This window comes from Gossypium hirsutum, chromosome A12 (genome assembly GCF_007990345.1).
Source record: "Gossypium hirsutum isolate 1008001.06 chromosome A12, Gossypium_hirsutum_v2.1, whole genome shotgun sequence".
In the NCBI taxonomy this organism is placed as follows: Eukaryota; Viridiplantae; Streptophyta; class Magnoliopsida; order Malvales; family Malvaceae; genus Gossypium; species Gossypium hirsutum.
This window is the reverse complement of record NC_053435.1, coordinates 93,738,290-93,753,742: the sequence shown is the minus strand read 5'-3', so window position 1 is coordinate 93,753,742 and position 15,453 is coordinate 93,738,290. Positions and strand designations below refer to the sequence as shown.

Genomic DNA, 15,453 nt, shown 5'->3' with positions numbered 1-15,453 from the left:
TTTATTAAATTCTTTTCAAGTTATTTTAAATTAAAATTGAGTAGAAAATTTCAATAAAAATAAAATTTTAGAGATAAAATTCAATTAAATAAATGTAAAGTGGCAAACTTTAATTTAGAGTTAAAGAATAATACTAAATTTGTCTTTAATTTTACAAGCACAATGATAAATATCAATTAAAATAAAATATAGTGACAATTTTCAATTTCACCTATAATATAGAGACAAATCTACACATAAAAAATTCTTTTAAAGTTTTGTGGTAAACTTTTTTAAAAAATTACAAATTAATATATATAATCTATTCGTGTATCACATAAGTAAGAAAATTAATTATATATGTTATTGAGTTTTTTTTAATACATGTAAATGACATATCATGTATACATAAGCAAAAAAAAAAAAAACCAAGTGACACATTTAGTTTTTTAATACCATTAATTCTAGAGGGCTAAATTGGTGGACGAAATTAAACCTTAAATATCATATTAGGCCAAAAAAATGTTTAAATATTAAAATGGAAAAGTGGTATACTTGATGGCAAAATCATCAATAAAGCTTTTAATATAATTAGATTTTGGCACACGATGTGGGTAAAAAAAATATTAGAAAATGTTTTATATTATTTTAAAAAAAATATTTAATAATGAATATAGATAGAGTGATAATGAACTTGATCTTTAGATTTTTAATTTTTAATTCTTTTATTTCAAGATAATATAAAAGTATGAAAAGATAAAAAGCGTCATCATAATAATATTAATTATAAGTTAAAATGAGTATTTTTGTAATTTCACAACTGAGTTAGTTATCTGATTAATGGTGACACCAACTTAATAAAGTGTTTAAATAATAGTATAGACTAACACGTTTGCTTATCCATATTTACCTTTTTATTACAATTAATAATTTATGGGGATAAAGCAACCTTTAGTCCTACATTTGACAACTTTTCTTGCCTTGATCCTTAAACTTTTTTTTCTCCATGTTAATTTTGGAACTAGGTAGCTTTTCCTAGATTGATCTTTAAATATGGATTTCATTAAAGTATGGTGATGTGCCACATCATCACCTGAAAACTTATATTTCGTTAATAGTTATATAATATTTTCTACTTTTAATATTTTAACAACTCAATCATTAAATTTATAAAACAGTTATATTTGTGATTCATGTAAATTTTAAAGTTGATATCATATCTCTATCAATATTATATTGATCTATAATATTATCTTTTTTAATATGTACTTAACGATTGAATTTTTTTTTAATTAAGATAAATAGTTAAATAATTTTAATTTACTCAAAATTTGGTATGCATTATTTGTATGAATAAAATATAAAAGAATTGCTAAAATTTTAATCATACAAAAAGTTATGAAAATATAAAATTAAATTAGTTTTATGTTAAAGAAACATAAATTTACAAATACAAATATATTGATAAAATTTAACAATGAAATTATTAAAATATTAATAGTAAAAAAAAGATACGAAAACATAAATGGATATACATTGGGTAGGACAAGGTGATCCACACGATTAGCATTGGCTTCCTTGCTTGCAGCTTTAAAACATTGCCTTTTTTAGGCTGGAGGGAGGAAATGAAATTGGGCCTTGAAAAAGTTACAAATTGGGTATGCAAATGATGTTTGCCATAAGCCTAAGATCAGCAAAAGGAAAATTCCAAAACACGAATAAGTAATAACCATCCATGTACGTTTATTCTCCTTTTTAATTTTATGATCCCATTTGACCCATTTTATACAACAAAAAGATCGATAGAATATCAATTTATCATATCTACTCAGGTGTCATGTTTTCCCTTTGAATTCGTCTAAATCGAATCCCGCATAGAATATTTTGATTTTATTTCAATATCTGTTTAATTATTAACATATATAAATAACAACTTATTCTTTTTTATAATTATCCCACACACTTTTTAATTTTAAAAATGAAAATAAATATAATTAATTGCATATTTTAAAATATAAAATAAATAAATGAAACTTTTGAAAAAATTTTAGCTCACTTGCGACTAAGAAAACAATTCTTTTAATTTAATATTTTATATATTTTAAACAAATGAAGTACTTTTTCTAAAACCCATATGGTTATTATATGTAAATTACATTTTTTTCCATATATTATGAATTATTACCTGAAACATTTACGGAAAATTTTTCATGTTTATCATTTATTTTTTTACAAAAAATTAAATGTGAATGAAAGACAATAATTTTCTAATTTCGCTTATGAATTTAAATTTTTTATCATTACTTTATTAAATAATTATTCATTGATTATTATATAAAAACACGTTATTAACTATTCAAGAAAATAAGAATCCAAAATTAACTCAAGAGATTAAAAAAAATACTGTTATTTTTTGGGTTATTAAATTTGTGATATAAAGATAAAATTTTATATATTTATTTCTAAGTTATTTTGTGACAGTATTATTGAAAATATTATTAAATTACTAAAAATATATTTTAAATGTGTTTTTATCTTATAGCAAATGTTTTTGTCTTTTTTAGATAATCCCAAGTTATTTTAAAATGTTTAAGATAATTTTAAAGCAATTTAGTATCATACTAATGGTATAAGTATCGATGCCCAACATTAAAGTATTGATACTTTGAGAAGTCAAGCAATTCTAGACACCTATTCTTGAGGTACCTATATTTGATTAAGGTATAGGTGTTACACCACACACTTAACCTGATCGTCGAATCTGAATGTGTGACATCATATCATATTACTGGAGCGACTCAGACTAATTCTACATTATTTCACTAATACTAACATGGCATTCAATCAATTATATCACATATAATTTAATTCATTACATGCACAAGTTAAATGGATGTTAACTGATCTCATTTGAAATGTATAGGGGCTGTACAGGGTCAAATGCATAGTTAGGATTCAAATCCAAACTGTAAGTATAAAAATCTAATAGTGAGTCTCAAGACAGACTCTACTGTTTTGACATTTTTGATTCAATGTGGACATGTCTTGAGATTTGACTTTCATGTCTCAAGGAAGGTCTCAAGACACATTCCTCCTATTTTCGTAATTTAGCTTCGATGTTTGGATGCCTCGAGGTAAGGAGTTCTTGTCTCGAGACCTAGAACAGAATAAGAGCCAAATTGATAAAAAAGTAAACATTATAAATTTAGAATAAGAGCTAGATTTATCATTATAACAATAAAAATAACATTATAAATTTAGAATTTGAAACTTACTCAATTAAAAAATAACATTATAAATTCTAAACTAAAAACTTAATCAAAAAAGCATTACAAATTTAAATTAATAAAATTACTTAAATTTATAAAATATTTAAATAACTTAAAAAAGGTTTACTTGAAATATATATATATAAAAGAAAATTTATAAGTAAAAATAATAAAATTTATAAGTAAAAATAATTTTAAAAACATGTTTTACTTTAAAAGCTTACTCAATTTAAAAAATAGCATTTATAAAATTTAATTAATAAAATTACTTAAATTAAAAATATTTAAAAAATTTTAAAAAATTGAACATAAAATTAATAGGAAATTTTTCAAGAAATTTAATAGGAGCATTCAAATGAGAGAATGAAAAACAACAATTAGATGCCATTTTCGGGCTAGAAAAGAGGCCAATCATGGTGGTGTGGGCTAAGTGCAGGGTAAGGTCGAGGGAGGAAGAAGATAGAAAAAAAAAAGAAAAGGAGATGAGAAGAAATGAGAGGAAAGGAAAGAAAAGAAATCAAAAGAATTAGTATTGAAAAAAGAGAGGAAAATGTATTATTTTTTATTTATATTTTTTAGTTTAAAAAAAGGGAAAATTTCATGCAAGTCCCTTTTTCTTGACCCTTGATCATTCACCACTCTAATCAAGCCTCTTTTCCACATGTCACTCATCCGGTGATCCACATTTCAATTTTTGATAATTTTTTAACGCTACTAGACAAAAGTATTAGAATAATAGACAGAAAAAAAATACTATATTAATAATTTTATTAAAGTACAGCGATAAATCTTGCAATTATTCTAAATTTCATAACTTAAAATTTATTTTTATGAAAGAGATAATATATCAAACAAATTTTATAATTTAAATTTAAATATTAATATTTAGGCATCTAAATTTAATTTTTCTGTTCTCAAATTAAGATAATTTTTTTATTATATTAAAAATCCAATTTCAACAGCCCAGCCCAGGTAATTAGTTCGGTTTGGAATTGGAAGTAAAGTTCCAACTTCCAAAGCGCAAAAAACAGTCAATTGGAGAGACACAAACACTTGGCTTCCCAGGATTGAGCATTTCATCGATCCCCGGAAAAGAATCGAAACTGCTGCAAGTACTAGTTTTAAATACCTCTCTCTTCCTTGTTTTATCTTTGTGTGAATGCATTCTCGAGAAAGTGTTTTTTCCTCCCCTTAGATTCTCTAGAATTCCCAACTTCCAGAAAAAAACGAGGAAAATCCCGGAAAATCACATTCGTTTCTATTCCGAAAAAAGAAACCAGAGAAATAGAATGACCATTTTTTATACAAGGAGAAAGGGTTAATCCAGTGTGACTTATTTACTATAAAGAGCAGTAGAACACATAGAAAAAATAAAAATAAACAATTTAAAAAACCCCGACTCATTTGGTGTGTCTCGGTGAGTATAATCATCATCATTACTAAAAAGCTTTCTTTTTATTGAATTTGATATATACTCTAATTACGGAATCTGGGTATAGCTTGTTTTGTCATTTTGTTATCTGGGTAATTATTATTATTATTTCATTGTTTGCTTTGATTATTATTATTATTATTTTTTTTTTGGGGGGGGGGCAAAGGTGGTTGCGAAAGATTCAAATAATGTGTTAGAATAGTTGTTTTGGTAAGTTTCTGTTTAATACTTCGTTGACGTTGCTGTCATTTTCCTGTTTGAATGTGATTCTTTATATGTTTTTGGAATGTTGGGTCATTGAAAATCAAAATTTTGTGGTGCTGGTGTTTTTTTTTTTAATGTAAAAGCTGTTTGTTTTGATCTTTGAAGTTGTTACTTTTATTCTCCATGTAGTTTCCATATCTATTTTTCTGACTAGTGTTCACCGAGCAAAGCAGAGCTAACAGAATAGTTTTTTTTGTTCTTTTTTCTTTTGGTATTGCTTGATTTTGTTCTTTCTTTGGATCCTTTACAGCTAGTGCGCGACAGTTTTTGTTTGAGTTTAATGTTAAGAATGAGATATTCATTGCTTGTATCATGACAATTAGTGACTGAAGGAGATGATAATATGTACTGCTGTAATCTTTTAGCAGGATGTCTAATAGTTGCTTGCCTTGCTCTTATCAATGTCGAAATTGGTACTTTCATTTTACCTTTATGGATCTGTGAATATATTAATGCTTTACAAAGATAATTAATCATCTTGATTTCCCTCTTACTTAGTACAAAAAGAGTTGGTCATTTCTGTTATTTCCATAAAACTCTTACTGCTGTGTCCATCCTTGAAGGAATGATATTTTTTTTCTTATTATTATTTATATTGTTTTTTCCTCCTTAAAATTTATACAAAAGGTGAGCCTAAATGACTGAGTCCTTGATTCTACCTCAACTGCTGTCATGGCATTTGATCAGTATAATGCTTAGAATTATATAATCAAGGCATCTTGGTGATTCATTTCCTAACCTTATACCTAATGTTGAACTTTGATGTTGCTTAAAATTTCTGTATGACTTTGCCTTCTAGTGTGCCTCTATCAAGTAATGCAATTTTTTATTTTTTATTTGTGGCGAGATAATTTCAGTTTTCCCAACGAGTTATACTCTTTATTTCAATTTTGTCATTGACTGAGATTGGGATTACTTTCTTGGTTTTTTACATGCAACTTTTATGTGGAAAGGATTTGCAGAAAATAAATAGCTGTATCGATTTCCAGTTGAAAATTGTCCATCTTATGTTAAATGAAAATTCATTGACGTTTTTTTGGAGGCATGCGCTTAGTACTGGAAGTTGAAAAGATTAAAGCATTTTAATTTTTTTACTGGCACTACTTATATTTTTTAATTGTTCACTTATGCCAGAGGTAGCTGTCATATTTTCAATGGCTCAAGACGCTTCTGGTGTTGAAACATGCCATAAGAAACCAGGTCTTTTAAAAGATCAAGTTCCAATGGTTAAGCGAAAGGATATTGATCGCCATGAGATTGTTTCAATCCAAGATCCTTTGTCTTTTGAGAAGGGGTTCTTTATTGTTATCCGTGCATGCCAATCGTTAGCACAAAAAAATGATGGAATAATATTGGTGGGATTAGCAGGTCCTTCTGGGGCAGGGAAGACTGTATTTACCGAAAAGATGCTCAACTTCATGCCCAACATTGCTATTATAACAATGGACAACTATAATGATTCTAGTCGGATAGTTGATGGCAACTTTGATGGTAAATGCATCTTTTATCTCAATTTTCCATCCTTTTGTAAATGCGATTCTGTTGAAGCTTCTCGGCAAGAATTGAAGATGTCTTCACAGCACTTGTATTGTTTATGACTTTATTTTGTAGGAATGAGTTTTACATGTCAAAAGAAAATGAGACATGACTGACTGCATTAATATTTTATTTGAATATTGATGTTGTTTGGAATTTAACAAACTTAACAGAAAGCAAGCAAAGCAATAAAATGAACCTTCTGATTCTTTTAAACAACAGATCCACGCTTGACAGATTATGATATGCTGCTCCAGAATGTTCATGATTTAAAGGAAGGGAAGGATGTCCAGGTTCCCATCTATGATTTCAAGACTAGTTCTCGAATAGGATACAGGTTGAACACTGCTTCATTTAGTGCTTATCAGTACTATCATTTGCTTAAAAAGCTGTTAAGGATTAAGTTTTCACAGGTATGCCAAAAGAAAAGTAAATGGTAACAGTATTAACATTTGATTGTGAATTATAGAAATCCTGATTAATGTTGTTTACGGAATTGGATTTACTGCTACTGTAAATCCTTAGTATAAGATCAATTATACTCTTAATCAGATAGGTTATACTACTTTCATAACTGGGTTACAGATTTTAATTTAATCTAGCATGTATCTGTAATAGGACTCTTGAAGTTCCAAGCTCCCGAATTGTAATTATTGAAGGCATCTATGCTTTGAGTGAAAAGTTGAGACCTATGCTGGATCTTCGAGTATCTGTCACTGGTGGAGTTCACTTTGACCTCGTTAAACGAGTTCTACGAGACATACAGCGTGCTGGCCAAGAACCTGAAGAAATAATCCACCAAATTTCTGAAACTGTATGTTCAGCTTCTTTTTTTCTGGTGAAATTTATTGCTGCTATGAAAAAAGGCTGAGTTTGTAGTTATTTTGTTAAATTTTAGTAAGGTACTTCAATTTCATTTCGGTGCACTATTGTTGTTTTCTGCAAGAAGTCACATGCTCTCTGTTATGCAGGTATATCCGATGTACAAGGCCTTTATTGAGCCGGATCTCCAAACAGCACATATAAAAGTCGTTAACAAGTTCAACCCGTTTACCGGATTTCAAAGCCCCACTTATATTTTAAAGGTTAGCATTTGCCCCACCTCTTTGCTTGTCTCTCTAGGTTACAAAAAAATGGTAATGTACTTATTGCTACTCCAGTATCAATGTCCTTATTTCTCCTGGCATCACAGTTTTTCTGTTTATTGTAGTCAGCAAGGAAGTTCACAGTTGATCAAATTAAGAGTGTTGTATCCAAAGCACATATGGAAACAGAGGAGCAGACTTATGATATATACCTTCTACCTCCTGGTGAAGATCCAGATTCTTGCCAATCATATCTGCGGATGCAGAATAAAGATGGAAAATACAGTCTCATGTTTGAGGTTGTTCCTCAGTTTTTTAGCTCTTATTATCATGAGCTATGGTCATACCTACGTGAGATCATATCTTCATAAGCCATTGACAATTTCAGTGGTCCTATAGTTCATGCATTACAAGAGTTAAGGGTGTCATACAACTCTGGAGGTTTCACTGTAGGTATTTTGAGGAAATATGTATGCGTCTAGCTCTGAGTAGATATTACCTATGATAAATAAAATGTTGGTCACAGCATGTGTTTGATATTGTATAGTTTAAGGGTAATTTACAACTCTGGTGGTTTCACTGTAGATGTTTTGAGAAATTATGCATGTGTCTAGCTCTAAGTAGATTACTTATGACAAACAAGATGTTTGTCACTGCATGCGTTTGATACTGTATTCATGTCTGAACAAATAGCATCCAATGACGATTCTAGGTTTACAGAATTCCTGCTGGAATAGTCTTAATCAAAATAACTAGGTTGGTATTAAAATGGCAAATGTTGTTTAGTAGTGGATAGATCTTGGTGAAGTCTTCTTACTAAGAAAAAAAAGAATAACAATCCTTTATCTGTAAAATTTTGGGGTTTAAATGTTGGATTGAGATTCTTTGTTCTTCTAATCATCTGTGTTCGTTGTGCTTGATTTCTAACCTTTCTTCGCTGGTGAATGTTTGCTAAGAAACTGTACCCAACCAATGAGAGTCTGATTGGATAGTTTGTGATTCACATCTTCAGGAATGGGTAACAGATATTCCATTTGTCATATCTCCAAGAATTACATTTGAAGTTAGTGTTCGCCTTCTTGGTGGGCTGATGGCCTTGGGTTATACAATATCAGCCATCCTTAAAAGAAACAGCCATGTATTCTCCGATGATAGTGTTTGCGTGAAAATCGATTGGTTGGAGCAGCTAAATCGTCAATATCTTCAGGTACTTCTAAGAATCTGAAATCTTCTTCAAAGCTGAGTGCTACAAGATGTGGTGTTTTAGTATAACTTTCCGAACCTGTTAAAGTTGAAAACCCATTCTGGATTTTTTAGTTTTTATAAATGTTCAACGATTTACTTCATTTTCTTTCCCCTCTTATCAGTTACTTGCATTATGTTTTTGAACAAGTTTAGGAAGAAGAATTATTCTTTTTTCTTCTAATCTGACTACAGCCTTTTAAAGAATAGCAGGAAAAATAAAAAGGAAATAATCTCTAGAAATTAGCCTATCCCTAAAAATTAGTAATTTGATTATGGCTAATAGTACAAGGAAATTCCTAGAACTAAGGTAGAAAATCTGCTTAATTTAAGGAATTCCAACACTCCCCCTCAAGCTGGAGTGTAGATGTTAATCAAACCCAGCTTGCCCATAATTTCTTCGAACATTTTTCTGCTCAAGCTTTTGGTTAACACATCTGCTACTTGTTGTCTTGTAGGTAGATATGAAACACAAACTTCCCCTTTGTTAATTTTCTCCGTAATAAAGTGGCGATCAATTTCCACATGCTTGGTACGGTCATGGTGTACAGGGTTATGAGCTATGCTAACTGCTGCCTGGTTGTCACAGTATAATGTTATAGGTTTTGTATAGGATAATTTTAGTTCTCCCATTAGCCGTTGTAACCACATTCCTTCACATATACCGTGGGACAAAGCTCTATATTCAGATTCAGCACTGCTGCATGCCACAACAGATTGCTTTTTACTCCTCCATGTCACGAGATTACCCCAAACATAGCTGCAATAACCGCTTGTGGAGCGCCTGTCATTAACTGCCCCTGCCCAGTCTGTATCAGTGTAGACTTCTATGCTTCGATTTACATCTTTCTTAAAATGCAACCCCTTACCAGGAGTCCCTTTTAAGTATCTCAATATCCTGTAGGCAGCTTCCAAATGTTTCTCCCTAGGAGCATGCATAAATTGACTTATAACACTTACTCCAAAAGCTATGTCCGGACGAGTGTGAGAAAGATAGATAAGTTTTCCCACTAACCGTTGATATCTCCCCCTGTCTACCTCTTCTCCATCCTTATCAGTTCCTAATTTAAGGTTGGGTTCCATAGGAGTCTCGGCTGGTTTGCAACCCAACAGTCCGACTTCAGAAAGTAGATCAAGAACATACTTTCTTTGAGAGATTGAAATACCTGCCTTTGACCTTGCTATCTCCATTCCTAGAAAATATTGAAGATTCCCCAAGTCTTTAAGTTGAAACTCAAGACTTAAGAACTCTTTTAGTCTTTCAATTTCAATAGAATCATCCCCTGTCAATATTATGTCATCTACATAGACAATGAGAATACAGCACTTCCCATTAACCGAGTGTTTGTAGAATAAGGTGTGATCAGCTTGACCTTGAGTATAATGTCTACTAGTCATGGCTTTGGCAAAACGATTAAACCAAGCCCTAGGGGATTGCTTTAGTCCATACAAGGACTTCTTCAACTTGCATACTTGGCCCTTGCTTCCTTCGAATCCAGGCGGAAAATCCATGTAGACTTCTTCGTTTAATTCTCCATTGAGAAAAGCGTTCTTTACATCCAATTGGATCAAAGGCCATTCTAAGTTGACAGCAATTGAGACAAGCACTCGAATAGTATTCAATTTGGCCATCGGTGCAAATGTTTCCTCATAGTCCAACCCATATGTTTAAGTGAAACCCCTGGCCACAAGTCTAGCCTTGTATCGATCAATGCTCCCATCTGGTTTAAATTTTGTGGTGAAAATCCACTTACAACCCACGGTCTTTTTCCCAGTAGGTAGTTTAGATATTTCCCAAGTTCCATTGTCTTCAGGAGCCTTTATTTCTTCCAACACAGCTTGCCTCCATTTGGTTGACTTAAGAGCCTCTTCTATGTTTTTTGGAGTTTCTATAGAGTCAACATTAGAAACAAAGACATTGTAGGATTTAGACAAGTTTCCATAGGATACAAACCGAGAAATGGGATGTTGAGTACTGCTCTTAGTGCCCTTTCTTACTGCATTGGAAGATAGATGGAAGATGAAAGAGGTGAAACTTCTTCCTCAAGACCGTCCTCGGGTAAAGATGGCATTGGCACTGCTGTTTCTGTCTCAGGCAGCTGATGTCTCCGAGAGTATACTCGAAGCCCCTGAGTTGGAAAAACAGGTTCCAAAACAGGAATAACAGTGGCTGTAGGATTTTCATCAGGTTTTGTAGTGGTGGTAGGGCTGATAGAGTCTTGAGGTATAATGATAGGATTTTCAGCAGGTTTTGTAGTGGTGGTAGGGCTGATAGAGTCTTAAGGTATAATGAGAAGATTGCTCAAGGTCTCATCTTCACTAAGTATCTCCCCCTGAAGATGAGAGGCTGAAAAATATGGCTCGTTTTCGAAGAAAGTAACGTCAAGGGACACAAAACATCCGGTGTAAGGTTGGAGAGTAGCACTTGTACCCTTTTTGTGTAGGTGAGCAACCAATAAAGACACAAGTGTGGGCTCTAGGATCAAGTTTAGATCGGTTAGGTTGATGGTTGTGGACAAATGCTTTGCAACCAAATGTTTTGGTTGGGAGATTAGTAACACGAAACAAGGGAAAATTTTTTTGAAGAGTATGTAAAGGTGTTTGAAAGTTTAATACCTTAGATGGGAGTCGATTTATAAGATAACAAGCAGTGAGGACAGCTTCTCCCCTTAAATACTTTGGTACACCCATAGTAAACATAAGAGCACGAGCCATGGCTACAAGGTGTCTATTTTTCCTCTCGGAAATCCCGTTTTGTTGAGGGGTGTCAGGACAAGAACTTTGATGTATGATTCCTTGCTCAGAAAGATAAGGACTTAGGATAGAATTAAAGTACTCTCTCCCATTATCAGTTCTAAGGGTGTGAATATTTGAATTGAATTGGGTTCGAATCATTGAATGAAAATTTTTGAAGACTCTAGAGACTTCGGATTTTTCTTTAAGGAGATAGACCCAACAAACTCTAGTGTGGTCATCAATGAAAGTTATGAACCACCTAGCCCCTGTGATGTTTTTTACTCGACTGGCTCCCCATAGATCACTGTGGATTAAAGAGAAAGGTTGAGATTGAACATAAGGTTTCAAAGGATAAGGGACACGAGTGTGTTTAGACAGTTGGCAAACTTCACAGTTCAATGAACTTATTTTCTTATTTAGAAATAGTAGAGGAACCAATTTCTTCAAGTACATGAAATTTGGGTGTCCTAGTCTAAGGTGCCATAGCATGATAGAATCTTCTTTTGATGTAGATAAGGCCATCCCTTCTTGTGAACTGTTTTTGTTCCAAACATATAAGCCATCATCAACTTTAACAGTGCCAATCATCTTCCCCGATTCCTGTTCCTGAACCACACAACCTAAAGCAGAAAATTCAACAAGTACTTTTTCATCCTTGGTAAGCTTGCTAATTGAGAGTAAATTATAGGAAAGATTTGGAACATGTAAAATTTTATCAAGGGAAAAATTTTCAGTAAGTCTAACTGTCCCCATTCCAGCCACCAGCGAGTAAGATCCATCAGCTATGCGAATCCGAGAGTGATCACGACAAGGTAAATAGGTGTGAAACAAACTTAGATTACCTGTCATGTGGTCGGATGCACCCGAGTCTAGTATCCAGGAAGTTGTGATAGGTTCGTGTGTAGTATTTAAAACAGTACCTTGAATAGCTAGTGACCCACTGGCTGTAGGAGTCCCGAGTAGTTTATGAAGAGCCTCAAGTTGAGTTTTGGTTAGCCGAAGTTTATGAAGAGTCATAGGAATTTTCGGTGTCACCCATGGGAGTAGGGTTTCTAACAGAGAAAACAAAACAAGAAAAGAGAAGAAAGAGCAGGATCAACTGAATTCCTGATGCTCTTGATACCATGAACAAGTTTAGGAAGAAGAATTATTCTTTTTTTTTCTAATCTGACTACAGCCTTTTAAAGAATAGCAGGAAAAATAAAAAGGAAATAATCTCTAGAAATTAGCCTATCCCTAAAAATTAGTAATTTGATTATGGCTAATAGTACAAGGAAATTCCTAGAACTAAGGTAGAAAATCTGCTTAATTTAAGGAATTCCAACAGTTTTAATTACTTTTTTTCCCTTCAAAATGCAAATTTGACATTTTACATCATATTTTGTCTATTTGTGGACATATCGATTGGAATGGTCAAAATTTTTGAGTACGGGTTAATGTATGATTCATGACATGAATGCTTTTGAAGTGCCATTTATCTTGGAAATTTATCAAATTTACATTTTAGCATGTACTTTTTATTTTGGAGGAGCTAGATAACATGTGGTGTATTTGATGCTTAACTATTTCATTTAAAACATTTGAAATATTTCTTGCTTCAAAATATTATGGTAATTTGTAATGCATTGCGCGTTGACATTCTTAAACAGGTACAAGGAAGAGATAGGTCAGCTGTAAAAGGTGTTGCAGAGAGGCTTGGTTTGGAAGGTTCTTACATTCCACGTACCTATATTGAACAAATTCGATTGGAAAAGCTTGTAAATGAGGTTATGGTATGAGAATTTTGCAATTCCTCAAAAAGTTATGATGTCTTTTTCAATTATAGCACAGGTCTTACCTAATCATCCAACAGGCTCTGCCTGAGGATTTGAAGACAAAGCTCAGCCTAGATGAGGATTTGGTGTCAAGCCCCAAAGAAGCACTCTTGGGAGCCTCCATGGATATGATTGCTTTGAGAAATATGCACCTCAGGAGGTGTGAACTTCTGATACAGTTCTTTTTTCTGCTGCATAAGAATGTTGTTTAATGGTCCTTTTTTAATTGCATTTAAATCATAGACTGATGTATGCTAACGAAATTAGTGGTATGTCACTTTCATATTCAACTCAAAGAGAGAAGTATATATCAAAATTTGCTGGATATAGTCTGAACAACCAGAGGTTTGGTGAGAGAAACTCGGAGTCAGCTCTAGCAAACAAGGTCTTTATGCAGCTCTTTTTACATTATACTTGATTTTATACTCATGGAATGCTTTGGCAACTTATATCTCCTGTATTTTTCTTGTTTTCCATGCAGGGATTCATTAATCAGCTTTCAGAGCAGATATCCTCTCTAAATGATAGAATGGATGAATTTACAACCCGGGTCGAAGAGTTGAATTCCAAGTTAACCATCAAAAGAAGGACTTCCAGCCAACAAAACCTGGCTTTTCGAGCTGAATCTTGCAATGGATCTAGAATTGGTTTAGGCAATGGTTCCATAATAACCAATTCTTCATCTTCCTCCCAACTGGCTAAGGATTCACCTTTAATGGAAGAGGTACTATGGCTATGCTCTTTATTCAAGTTTCTTATGCATAAGAAATCTAGAATTGCCAGAGTTACAATACAATCTAGATCATTGGCAATAAGAGTTGAAACATTTAAGACTCATTTTGAACCCTGGAAAAGATAGAAAGTGTTAGGCATCAGTTTTATCTCTATTAAGGACTGTTCTTGATTGTCAAGGGATCAATGGAGATGATCCAACGTACATAATTTAGAACATCAATGCTAATGGCTCGTTTTGGTCCCGGAAAAGTTAGAAAAACTGATAGGGATGGATTTTATCTCTAGTAAGGGCTGATCTTGATAGTCAAGGGATCAACCTGAACAATCCAACATAATTTATAACATCAACAATGGCTGGGAATTCAAAATACAGATGCAATTAACCTATATCTGTGTGATTATGTTTATTCACTTGAAGTTTCATTGCCAACTGATTTGGCTTAAAACTTTGATTCTGTATGTCTATGAAGCAGATATCTACTGTTGCAGAGGGACAACGTCGAATCATGCATCAGTTAGACAGCCTTAATAATCTCCTCCATGAGAGACTTGTAGAGAGGTCTGAGCAAGCAAATACAAGAAGGAAATACATGGTGGCTGGTGCAGAACCTATTAAAGTTCCTCTAATTTTAACAACATTGACCATTGGTGGTCTGGGAATCTTTCTATTTAGGGGCTTTCTTTGTAACTCGTCCTCTCAGGTTTTCTAGTAAAGTGCATCCGGGTAATTTTGGCATCAGAACCGAACTTGGAACCTTAATTGTGTTTGATTATACTGAAATTTTCTGGTTGGCTCCGACAGGCTTAAAAGTTCAACTACTTAATCATGCTGTTTTGTTATATTTTTCTTATTTATCTTTTGTTATGTTTTACTATTTTGCTTGTGGATTTATTTGCTGTCGTATTTACTTGAACTTTTTTAATCAACAATGAAAAAGACACTAAGAATAGTGGATTTCTGAGTTCGTCCTTTTAATTGATAAAAGTAAATTGCAAAATATCAAGATACAACAGAATATTAACATCTATATCACAGAAGAGTTGACCCAAACACATATATATTATCTTTGATTTATATTTTATTTTGATATCTATGATTTATGTTAAATATGATTAGAAGTGGCATTTAAATAATAGAATTTTAGTTGAACCTAACAAATCATAAATATCGTTACAATTATCCTATAAAGTATGTTCCATTCTAATTCATCGACTTCTTGATTTTGCCCAAAAGCCATCTCACTAGTTGAAAGATGATATAAAAATTTATATCTTTTAAAATTTTTATGTATAATCGATGTGAAATTCAGACACTGTTTTAGTATCATAGTACATACCAAAAACTAGTTCATATAAAGTGA

The 15,453-nt window shown here is 32.3% G+C and overlaps 1 protein-coding gene across 6 annotated transcripts; it reads left to right on the top strand.

Annotated features, from left to right (window-relative positions):
• The first annotated feature begins 4,222 nt into the window (after positions 1–4,222).
• On the top strand, positions 4,223–14,932 carry LOC107934769 (inorganic pyrophosphatase TTM2). 6 transcript variants are annotated; one of them, XM_016867279.2, is made up of 12 exons: positions 4,223–4,665; positions 6,079–6,435; positions 6,703–6,817; positions 7,099–7,294; positions 7,452–7,565; positions 7,691–7,864; positions 8,578–8,772; positions 13,193–13,315; positions 13,396–13,517; positions 13,655–13,742; positions 13,839–14,081; positions 14,566–14,932. In XM_016867279.2, exons 2-12 carry the CDS (start codon positions 6,099–6,101, stop codon positions 14,800–14,802), a joined length of 1,944 nt encoding a protein of 647 aa, XP_016722768.2. In that variant the 5' UTR covers positions 4,223–4,665; positions 6,079–6,098; the 3' UTR covers positions 14,803–14,932. The 6 variants fall into 6 exon arrangements, with proteins under 6 accessions (XP_016722768.2, XP_040939048.1, XP_016722764.2 ...); XM_041083114.1 differs by having other exon boundaries at positions 4,229–4,360; XM_016867275.2 differs by having other exon boundaries at positions 4,234–4,360; positions 13,625–13,742; positions 14,563–14,932.
• Positions 14,933–15,453: the final 521 nt, after the last annotated feature.

What these genes read in the sequence shown, in the direction of transcription:
- LOC107934769 (XM_016867275.2), top strand. Translation starts at nt 6,099, where the DNA reads ATGGCTCAAGACGCTTCTGGTGTTGAAACATGCCATAAGAAACCAGGT. An exon ending in AGTTCTCGAATAGGATACAG is followed by an intron (nt 6,818 to 7,098) that starts GTTGAACACTGC and finishes TATCTGTAATAG; the next exon opens with GACTCTTGAAGTTCCAAGCT. An exon ending in TCCACCAAATTTCTGAAACT is followed by an intron (nt 7,295 to 7,451) that starts GTATGTTCAGCT and finishes TCTGTTATGCAG; the next exon opens with GTATATCCGATGTACAAGGC.